This window comes from Heptranchias perlo, chromosome 16 (assembly GCF_035084215.1).
Source record: "Heptranchias perlo isolate sHepPer1 chromosome 16, sHepPer1.hap1, whole genome shotgun sequence".
In the NCBI taxonomy this organism is placed as follows: Eukaryota; Metazoa; Chordata; class Chondrichthyes; order Hexanchiformes; family Hexanchidae; genus Heptranchias; species Heptranchias perlo.
The window spans coordinates 29,730,203-29,742,324 of record NC_090340.1 but is presented as its reverse complement, the minus strand read 5'-3'; the positions used below and the strand labels follow the sequence as shown (position 1 = coordinate 29,742,324).

The following is a 12,122-nucleotide window of genomic DNA, read 5'->3' as shown; positions in this document are numbered from 1 at the left end:
AGATCCCAGCCAAGATTTCAAAATGTACTCTATATTTGCACAATTATTCAAATAATATTATAAATAAATATTGAATTGAATTATCTACTAGGTGGTACATGAGATTCTTGAGGTCATTTGTGTTGTGGATCTCCTCCCTCCATGTGGGGGAAGTGCCGGCTATTCTGTTGGTACTTTAGTCATAGTTGAGAGAAGGTCATCAGTTAGTGGTGAACAGCAGATGCAAACCTTTGTCTTGATGCATCTTGTTGGTGCACAAATGCACTGCACGACTGTGCACCATTGCACTCTTCCTTGACCTTCCTCCGACGTGTGTTTTTAAAATTGCAAACCTCCAATGTGAGTGCAGTTATTGCACTATCCAGCAGTTGTACCCTTCAGCATGATGCACATTACTGAGATCTCCTAATAAGCTGAACTGCATTGTAATTTTTAAAGAGAGGTCCTGTCATGATGTGACAACACATAATGAAATTTAACTAAACCCATTGCACAAAGATACCATTGATCCATAATAGCGATGCTTATTTACCTGTTGTCCATGTGAATAACGTTGACTAAAACAGCTATTGTAATCTTGAGACTATGGCACATATCTCATACATTTTTCAAATGTTACATTGTGAAAGCAATGCTCCATCAGTGCTAGTTTCACTTTGAAGTGTGCTCACCACTACCAGGAATTCAGGGCAATTTGCTCACTTTTGCTGCTAAATTATTTTCAGCATGGTGTATGAGGTGGTTCACACAGAGGCCTGGTGTAAAAAGTCTGCTTTCTTAAATTTCCATTAGCACCAACCTCATTTGCACCACAAAGACAAAATGTCTGATTTCAGAATTTCATTTTATGTTGCAGTTTAATTGTTGTTTCAACACTTTTTTTTGTATTTGGGAAAATAATAACAGAAAGCAGTGACTAAGTATACATAATCCACAGGTACAGTGGAAGCTTAATTAATCTAACTTGGTTTCACTCTCTGCATTGTTAACATCCTGCCTCCATGGTCTGGAACCACCAGGCCCGAATTTAAAATTCCTTCCAAGGAATACTGGACCAAACCCTGGGTGTGTCCAGATGAAGTGCTCCACCAATTGAACAAAATTCTTGAAATAAAAGAACTAGTTCTGCTATAATCTTCAACCAAGTCACTGCTAGCCTTGCTGCCAACGACATATTTTTTGCAGCTGCGTTGTTAAACTGCTCCTGCTTCCAAACTGTTCCTGCAAACAGCCTAATGCAGCTCTCAAGTATAAACAGATTTCAAACAGTTTGATGTCTTACCTCAGAAATTCATTACTCTGTGCCAGATTTTACTGCTCCTCCAACCACTGTGCTCCTGTAATGTTATTTATATAGGATTTTTTTTAATGCAAAATTTAGCAGAGTATTAAAGAACCACTGTTGTCTTGTGAGGCACACTTTGCCAGGTTTGGAGACAGGAGTTTGCAGTGAGGCTAATACTGATAATTGTATCGCTAATCACATCCTACCACTATAAATTTTAAACAAATGTAAAAATACATCTCAAAATTCTGCTATAGCATATGCAGTGTCTCATGCAGCACAAAAATGCAGCTATAACTAATGTGGGAGCCATTTCCAGGCACACTTTATGCCCCAATACAGTGATAATGCTCTGTTAAAAGAAAATGTAGGTAACTTTGGACTGCAGTGCTGTCCCATAATTGCATGATTGTGCTTTGCATATGTCACTATGTCTCCCTTGGACACTGTATGCAGTGATCTTTGGTTCTTTGTTTTGTTCATTTTTATTTAAACAAAGGATTATAAACCCAGTGGAACTGCTTGCTGAACTGTGGAATGGGGATCCTGTGCATAAGGTATTGCAGCATTGTATTAATACCCTACTGCTGCTATCATTATGGGAGCACAGTGTTTGGAAGAGCAGTGAAATCTGACCTAGGTGGAAACACAGAAGGGGTAAGGGTCTCAAACTATTTAAATACTCTTTATGTCTGAGTACAGTATCATGTATTTCACAATAATGATTTTAAAGTAGAAGGAATTTTAACAATGTAACGCCTCAAAGGAAATAGTTTCTGAAGGTCCTCAGTCAAAGATGGTGAGCCCTGGAACAGGGACCTGTAAATTTTTGTAACCTGTGCTGTGTCAGGCAATGTGAAACTGCCCATCTGATGCATCCATTCACAAGCACAGCCATTTGAGTCAGATTCATGATCATCTGATTATTGTGGATTTGCTTTGAAGCTGATTTTAAACTGGGAGGACTTTAATGAAATCCAGTCAGTAGAGCAAATGCATTGACACTGAACTGTGCACTTCAATTCTATATAGCAATGCATTTGGAATTCATTCACAATTAAATCTGGAGTTTAAAGTAGGCTATACAAAAGCTCGATTGATTGTTGACTCCAATGTATATTCAGAGCTGAGGGGGATCACAGGTATAAGGACATATCCTGTTGGATTTATATGGAATTTTACTGAGTGTTCACTTGGCAGAGGTAATTTTTGGGGGTGAATCTTTGAGGGATTCCCATTTCAGGCACCTAATGTGGGCATCAGTCACTCTCAAGTCTGGTATAGCATACAGTGTAAAATTCGCTTTATTTTGCTTCAACTAAGACCTCAGAAATGTATCGCATCCTATACCAGTGTGACGCTTTTCCGGCCATGCTTCTGAGCTTGCCAAGCAAATTGTCAGTTCTGTGCTGTGGGCCCACACTCACTAGGAATTAGGTATAATATTGACCTCCAGGTCAAAACACCTAAGATGCTGCTGACATTTGGTGTCTCCAGTTATCTCTGGGAGGAAGGGACTAGAGTGGTGACACAAGGTTCCTTGTGTCACCACTTACTGCATCATGTGTGGAGATGTCTGCAGGAGCTACAGTCTCACTTTTCTGACTGACTCTACAGAATAGGGGCTAATGGGGCCATCTGAAAAGAGGGGCATTAGGACATAGAAGAAATTATTATGACCAGAGTTCCAAACAAACACTAAATAATGGGATGTTACTGCACTGGAATTGGAAACTTGCCGGAAAAATCTAATTTCAGATAGGAATCTTACAACCAGCCAAGAGGACACTTTCATCCCATCAATCAGGGCTGGATTTGAACCCAGGCCAAAGAGGTGAAAGAACATGCTAACCCACAATGCCACCTAGTCCTGGGGCAGGCATATTTTGTATATTTAAATCAGATGCTCATTACTTTGGCAGTTAGGTTACAGCGGGGGCCGATAACAGTAATTTTGTCTTGAAAACAATAGGATCCTGCGTTTGTTTATGACGGTCATCCTGGTTGATCGGAGGTGGATATTTTCAACCATCTCACTTGAAGGAGGGCATGTTTGGGATGTGTTAGCCCTTTTTCATCACTATACTGTTTTACAGTCTAAAACCACAGCAGCTGCTTTGGAGGAGGTCTTTTATCATCTCTTTGGGGTTTTGGCCAGAGAAGGCTGCTTGAGCAGACTTACACAGAGATTCAATTGATTCAATTCCATTGTTTTTCCAAAACCAACCAATAATTATTTCTCACAACCTATAGTAGTAAAGCCAATGAGACACTGTATTTACTCAGGGCTCAAACCTAATGCTGTTAAACAGGAAAACTCGAGTAAATATTTTAGTTTCGTAGTTAGCATTCTAACTGTAGTTTGCCAGTGAGATTCTCATCCCAGTACAGTAACATCCCATTATTTAGAATTGTTTGGAGCTCTGGTCATTATGTTTTCTTCTGTGTCTTCGATTCCTCTCTATTTTCAGATGACCCATTAACTCCTATTCTCCACAGTCAGTCAAAAGAGTGAGACTGTGGAGTGTGTAGACATCTCCATGATGCAGTCCGATGACAAGGCACCGGACCTCTGAGCCACCATCCCTTTTGTCCCACAGATGACTGCAGATCCCCAAGTGCAAACGTCAGTAGAGACTGGGGTTTCCTGGACTGGAGGCCAATGTTAGACTGAGTGTGTTGGCCCCTCATTGATCGATCTTTAAATCCTGATTACTTTCTGCTAATGTGACAACTATAGCTCTGAGCATTAGTGTGTCAGCTGTGGTGTGACAAGGAGCTTGTGTATTTATTATATTGCAGGTTATAGAGAAACCAAAGCAAAACAGGGCAATATCGTTCACATTTTCAGAGGCTGTAATTCCCCAAGCTAAATACAAATGAATAGGAACATTCAGATTTGTAAACTTTCTTCCTCTTCTCTTCTACCTCCTTGGAGCACAAACACAGATGTCAATATTTTCCTTTTTTCTCACAGGCAAATCTGGGTTGACCCTTAAAGTGCTGCCTCATGGCAGTTTTTCTCCCAGCAAAGTTGTTTGTTTGATCGCTACGGGTTAATAAAATACTGGTTAATGAGAGTTCCTTGCAATGTGAAATACATTTGTGATCATTACTTGCACAACAGGAAGATATAACTTTCTAGTTTCATATTTCATTTCTTTATTTGTAGCCATTCTTAATGCACATTCAAACAACGCAGGACAGATGGCACAAAATGACTGCATATGTGATAAATTCAGAGGCCGTATGTGTGCAATATGCAGCGATGAATAGCGTGGCTCCTATAAAGAGTTTCATGCTTCCAAGTTTTTCTGTTCTGATACTATCCAGAAAATAGAACCCATTTCTATTTGTGTTTGGTTGTGCTAATGTTCTCTGTCCAAACCACATAGGAGATGAAGCCCAAAACATTTGCTAAAAGCACACAAAAATAATATTGCTAAACATCTTCAGTATATGCTTTATGATTTTCCCTAAACAGTTCTGCAAGATGATATGTGAATGATTATTAAAAACTGCTCCATTTGTTAGAACTTTGATTCGCCATACACAAACTGCAGTAGTATATTTTAGTTTCTTTTCTAAACTCGTAACCACATACTCATATGGACAAAATTAAATCATTTTGTGAGATATGTTGAATTTATTCCAGAGGTACCTAATTAGCAAAACCATGACATTTCTTTCTTATGTAGTGGAAAAAAATACCATAAAATACAGTGTGTATGTTGCATTTTCACATCTATTTGTGGACCTTGCAAGGACTGGGTATGACTTATACACTGTACAAGGAACACTTGTTTACAAATGAATATTTTATTTGTTTTTGTTGAACACACAGCATATCAGACATTAATTGGAACACATGAGGGCCATTGTTAATAAAACTGCAGCCATAACAACAAGTATGGAACACAGGAACAGAAGTCGGCCTTTCAGCCCCTTGAGCCCAATCCACCATTCAATTCAATCATGGCTGATCTGTACCCTAACTCCATTTACCAGCATTTGATTCATATTCCTTGATACCCTTTCCTAACAAAATATGGGAGTGTGACTTACACACACTGGCAAGATTTTTAACAAAACAACCAAAAATAGGGGGTAACTTACCCATATGATTGGATCTTCCAGATAGTGATACCAGTTTTAAGATCTTAAATTAAAAACAGAAAGTGCTGGAAATGCACACGTCTGCCAGCATCTATGAAAATGAAAACATTTGGTTTATGTTTTGGGCATAGACTCTTTGTCAGACTTCCTGAAGGATCTACACCCAGAATGTTAACCTGTATTTTTTCTTTACAGATGCTGATGGACCTGATGTGTATTTCTGGTATTTTGCTTTTATTTCAGATTTGCATTTTTTTTCTTAATATTAAGATCTTGTTATTTAGAACATTGAAGTGCAAGTTATTGAGACAAATATGGGTGGTACTACACAGGTTTGCTTAGTGCTGATGAGTAATATTCATATTTAATTATTAAAAGAACGATACCGTTCCACAATTGTGTTCATGTGGTTGGAGATCTCTTGTGTGAAATGGAACTATACTTTCTTGCTGCAGGTGGAGTTCGAATGGTTGCGACAATTCTGGTTTCAAGGAAAGCGTTCTGCAAAGGAGAGTGACTGGTGGTTTGGACCAATGGCTGTACTGGAGAACTCTTGGCGAGAGATGGAGCAAATGGTATGTGATTCATTGTATCTCACTGGGTCCAACATTAAGCTATGGATGGTAAATGATGACTTGTTAACAAATATGCTCCTTCTTCTGGAACTATACTCAAAATAAAAGTACAGTGTATGGTTTAGACTGGTGCCTCTGACAGCTATAGATTATTTCTATGGTTAAAACTGTAAAACACATTGAAAATAGAGCTAAGCATCAAATGGAAGAATAAGTCCTTTTGGAACCCTTTTTTCTGCAATTGATACGTCAGAGCTATGTGACTCTAATTAGAAACAGGGTGGTATCAATAGGCCACTCTGGATGATACTTTTCAATAATCATACAAACTCAGATAAAAATTCTTAGATGAAGGCAATTTCTGATTCTAATTTAAATGCTAGTTCACTGCTTTTATATGTCTAATACGTTGGTCAGAACTTCATGTAGCAACGACTTATTTTTTCAAAAATCCTCATAGGGCAGTAAGTAACAGAGTCTGTCACCTTGGTATCCCGGGCTGAGACTGGAGTAAGTTCTTGCTGAGTGAGGGGCCTCGACCCAGCCATTTTGCATTCTTAAGTCACCTGCAGTGGTCAGTGCAGTTGCAGAATTAAAACGGCAGAGGGCACTATTGCACCAGCAGTACACTGGAGCCACAGCAGCCAGATACCAGGAAAGCAATGCGCGCCATTTAACAACAGGAGATTGTGACATATCGTTTGAAAATGGCCTTATTCACACTTGTACATGGACGTCTGTTTACTGGAAAACTAATTTGTGCACTAAATCAAATAATTAATTTGACTGACAGAAGTAGGTTTTAATAAAAGGAAAACATTATAGAGATGTACATGGAGATTTTGGCTCAGTCTTAACAAATATGTCCAGTTGACCCATATGAAACTAGTAACACGGGTAAGAGATACTCTGGCTAAAGAAAGTCTCAGGTGGCTGTATTCAGGCCAGACTGGGAATGCAGATTTAATTATTAGGATTTAAAACAATTCAAGTTTCTCATTCAGATTTTAATCTGAAACAAAATAGGCCACCATTTAAAAAGTAATTGATGAGAAAGTACTTGAGCAAAATATGTAGTTACTCTCATCAATGCGTGTGTCTATACATTACTGTGTTCCAGGGTGTATATTATTGTGCCTCAACGTGACTCTTGATACATTTATAATTTCTTTTACATTTTTATTTTTAGCAACTTGTATTTAATTTCAAAATCTTTTATTGACATTGAGCCAGATTTTGTTATGAGCAGCGAACGAACGGCACCAGCCGTTTGTTAGAATTGCACTTGCCCACAGACTTTCTATGGGGTTTTACATGGCAAGTTGCTGTCCGACAAACATCCAAATGGTATGGCTTTCTCTACGGGGCATCTGGGACCTGTATGAACAGTGCAAGCAACTGTGTATCTCCTTAACCAATGTAAAGAATCTTACAACACCTCCTTAACCAATCATTGAAGAATTGTTAGGAGCAGCGCAGAGTCTGGACCAGGAAGTGTAAGTTAGAATAGTGAATTCAATGTCAAATCAGGTCCAGAAAGCGAAATAAAGAGAGGGAAAGAAAGATTGGATTATGAGAGAGAAAGAAAAAGTTTTTAAAAAAAAAAGTTATTTGAATTTTCAAAAAAGTCTCCAACAATAATTGAAAGCTGAAGGAATGAAACTCCACACTTGTAAAAGTTAATTTTCAGTGCCAGAGAAGTGGTTCGGCAGTAATTAAGACTTATCACGCCGTTAAAAGGGTACTTACATTGGAATGGACAAGCCCTAGCATTTTGTGGCGCTTTTAGTCCGTAGCTGCGACGTCAGTACAGGAACTTCACGCCGTTCAACACGTTTGAATGGAGAGCCAGACAATGAGATGCCGTTTTCATGCAGCTTAAGGAGGGGCAGTGCATCTTGGACAGCAATTTCCAGATTTATGCATTTAACTGCACATGTGCTATCCGATTTGTGCATAAATAATTGTGAGCGCTGTTAACCTCACTGTTATTTTCACAGCAAAATCCGGCCCATCATCTCCAATGTGCTGGCAAGTAAATCATTCTGATGTTTCTGATACACACACCATGTTATCAAGAAACTGATTTGTAAAGATAGCATTATAGGTTGGAGCACCATAGTACGATAGAATGATGGGAGAAAGCTTCAATTCCCCCCGCTGTCTGATCTCAGTTGCACTGCTGTGGCGAAGCACTGAGAGTTTCTTCACAAGGAGGGAGGAAATAAATCAGAGAAAGAGAGAGCGCACCATCCCTGGGCTGATGTGGCATGCATTTTTGCAGCCAGCTCAAAACCAGCATTGCCAAAGACCTGGCAGCAGGTAGACTGTCTGTCATCTCAGCCGCAGAAGGTGTGTCGGCCACTGAGACCAGAGCAGGGGAGGAATGTGAAGGGAATTAGAGGGCAACATCCATGTACCTCCAACAATAAAAATGCTCACTGTGTCAAAGCAGGCTAATGTTTTCTTGACTTGAAGTTTGAAAAATCTACATTTAATGTATAAAAGATTATCAGCAGCAATCCTGTGCAAACAGACAGGAATGTGATGTCGATATTTTAATTTGTATTTGTACACGTTTGCTTTGTGATTGCTAAAGTTCTGGTTTGCTATGCAGAAACAAAACGTGGAGCCTTGCACACTATTATTTGGCCTAAAGCATTCATTTTAAATCATTTAAGTGACATCATTAATAGCATTTTCACCGCTAATTTAGTATTATTGTCATAGATATAAAAATAAAACCACATTTCTTTTACAAGTTTTCAAGTAATTCCGCAGTAACTTTCCAAACACCAAGAGTTTATTAGCAGGTCCTTGCTTGGGGTCTGTAGGACTGATTATAAAGGTAGATAGGTTCCCATTCCAATGGACAGTCGGTCCAAACAATTCAGTTTTCTCCTTTTCTTTGAACACCAAGGGGTGGAGCTTCCGCTTGTTTCTGCTAGTTTTGCACCCAGATTCCAGCATAATCGGCCAAGCCAGTGCAAAAGATCGGGGAATTTTAAACGTAAGTGAGTTATGCCCAAAACCAGTTACTTTTGGGTTTTCCATGATCTTTAACGCAGATTCAATTCGCCTGCTCACAAAACTGGTCACACCCCCAGGTCAACATTGTGAGTTTCCGCCAATTGCGCTGGTTCGGGAAGGTTCTTCAAATTGTGATCATTTTCTCAGGCGCGCAAGCACTAATAGGCATGTTTTAAAAGTTTTAAAAGTTTTTACTTATCAAAAAATATTTAATTTATGAAGAAACTGACTAGTGTACACCAATGAAACTAGTAAATGGTTCTGTGTAGTTTTTTGAAGTTATTTTCAGTGATTTAAAATCAGGTTACTCACAGGTGGTCATGGAAAAGGACAGGGAGGAGCCGGAAATAAAGGTTCTAAATTGGGGGAAGGCCGATTTTAATAGGATAAGGCAGGATCTGGCCAAAATGGACTGGGATCAGCTGCTTGTAGGAAAATCCGCATTGGAGCAATGGGAGTCTTTCAGAAGGGAGATTGAAACCATACAATGGCAACATGTTCCCGTAAAGGTCAAGGGTGGTTCCAAGAACTCCAGGGAACCTTGGATGTCAGGGGATATACGAGAATGGATTAGGAAAAAAAGGAGGGCTTTTGGCAGATACAAAAGGCTAAAGACGGAGGAAGCCCTAGAGGAGTAGGGGGATACTTAAAAAAGAAATTAGGAGATCAAGGAGGGGCCATGAAATAACACTGGCAAGCAAAATAAAGGAAAATCCTAAGATGTTTTATAAATATATTAAGGGTAAGAGGATAACTAGGGAAAAAATAGGGCCCATTAGGGACAAAAATGGCAATCTGTGTGTGGAGCCAGCAGATGTAGGAGGGGTTCTAAATGAATTTTTTGCATCTGTTTTCACTATGGAGAAGGACGATGTAGACATAGAAATACGGCAGGGGGACTGTGATATACTCGAACATATTAACATCGAACGGGAGGAGGTATTGGCGGTTTTAGCAGGCCTAAAAATGGATAAATCCCCAGGCCCGGACGAAATGTATCCCAGGCTACTGTGTGAGGCAAAGGAGGAGATCGCGGGGGCTCTAACACATATATTCAGAACCTCTCTGGCCACAGGGGATGTGCCAGAGGACTGGAGAACCGCTAATGTAGTACCATTATTCAAGAAGGGGAGTAGGGAAAAACCGGGGAACTACAGGCCAGTGAGCCTAACATCAGTGGTAGGAAAATTATTGGAAAAAATTCTGAAGGACAAAATTAGTCTCCACTTGGAGAAGCAAGGATTAATCAGGGATAGTCAACATGGCTTTGTCAAGGGAAAATCATGTCTGACTAATTTGATTGAATTTTTTGAGGGGGTGACTAGGCGTGTGGATGAGGGTAACGCAGTGGATGTGATATACATGGATTTCAGTAAGGCCTTCGATAAAGTCTCGCACAGGAGACTGGTCAAGAAGGTACGAGCCCATGGAGTCCAGGGTGCCTTGGCACTTTGGATACAAAACTGGCTTAGTGGCAGAAGGCAGAGGGTGATGGTCGAAGGTTGTTTTTGTGACTGGAAGCCTGTGGCCAGTGGGGTACCACAGGGATCGGTGCTGGGTCCCTTGCTGTTTGTGGTCTACATTAACGACTTGGATATGAATGTAAAAGGTATGATCAGTAAGTTTGCGGATGATACAAAAATTGGTAGGGTGGTAAATAGTGAGGAGGATAGCCTCAGTCTGCAGGACGATATAGATGGGTTGGTCAGATGGGCGGAACAGTGGCAAATGGAATTTAACCCGGAAAAGTGCGAGGTGATGCACTTTGGAGGGACTAACAAGGCAAGGGAATACACAATGAATGGGAGGACCCTAGGCAAGACAGAGGGTCAGAGGGATCTTGGTGTGCAAGTTCACAGATCCCTGAAGGCGGCGGAACAGGTAGATAAGGTGGTAAAGAAGGCATATGGGATACTTGCCTTTATTAGCCGAGGCATAGAATATAAGAGCAAGGAGGTTATGATGGAGCTGTATAAAACACTGGTTAGGCCACAGCTGGAGTACTGTGTGCAGTTCTGGTCGCCACACTACAGGAAGGATGTGATCGCTTTGGAGAGGGTTCAGAGGAGATTCACCAGGATGTTACCAGGGCTGGAGCGCTTCAGCTATGAAGAGAGACTGGGAAGATTGGGTTTGTTTTCCTTGGAGCAGAGGAGGCTGAGGGGGGACATGATTGAGGTGTACAAAATTATGAGGGGCACAGATAGGATGGATACTAAGGAGCTTTTTCCCTTCGTTGAGGGTTCTATAACAAGGGGGCATAGATTCAAGGTAAAAGGCGGGAGGTTTAGAGGGGATTTGAGAAAGAACTTTTTCACCCAGAGGGTGGTTGGAGTCTGGAACTCACTGCCTGAAAGGGTTGTGGAGGCAGGAACCCTCACAACATTCAAGAAGCATTTGGATGAGCACTTGAAATGCCATAGCATACAAGGCTACGGACCAAATGCTGGAATATGGGATTAGATTAGACAGGGCTTGATGGCCGGCGCGGACACGATGGGCCGAAGGGCCTCTATCCGTGCTGTATAACTCTATGACTGGACACTTATTAAAAATGCTTATTTTTGGTGATAAACCCATTTTCAGCTACATTAATAAAACTGCACCAGGTTACCACTCCTAAATACATCAATGGACTTTTTTAATGCAAAAAAACCAAACTATTATGTTGTATTACGATGCCCAATTGCACTGGTTCATGGAAGATTTTGCATTTGTGATTATGCAAATGCATTTTCACGGAAACTTGAACTGTAACCTAACCAACACAATTTCGAGCGCAATTTCCCGATAGTGCCCAAAGGGGAAATCTCTACCTCCATATCTTTTTCCTGCAAAATAGAACGACACAGTGACATAGGAAAAGCTTTATTATCAGAGGTGTTTCGTGATGATATATAATAGCAGTCACGTGATCATTATTCCTGTAGAATGTATAGGTGAGTTTCCATATTATGATGCTTGCTGAAAAATCTTACTGCATCATCATAAGATTAAAGGTCAAAATGCATACCATCTGTTTTCCTTTCTGAAAAATCATGCTATCAAGAATCACCGTTAACCTAACTTGTTTTTTATTTCAGTTGCCTTTTTAAAAAAAATAATTTCTTTGAGCT

The 12,122-nt window shown here is 40.2% G+C and overlaps 1 protein-coding gene across 7 annotated transcripts in view; it reads left to right on the top strand.

Moving 5' to 3' along the window:
• fto (FTO alpha-ketoglutarate dependent dioxygenase) overlaps positions 1-12,122 on the top strand; it is a 310,743-nt gene that overhangs the window by 87,874 nt on the left and 210,747 nt on the right. For all 7 annotated transcript variants that reach the window (XM_067997874.1, XM_067997876.1, XM_067997875.1 and 4 more), the window contains exon 7: positions 5,857-5,976. In XM_067997874.1, the coding sequence (XP_067853975.1) occupies positions 5,857-5,976 (120 nt within the window). The remainder of the gene's footprint in view (positions 1-5,856; positions 5,977-12,122) is intronic.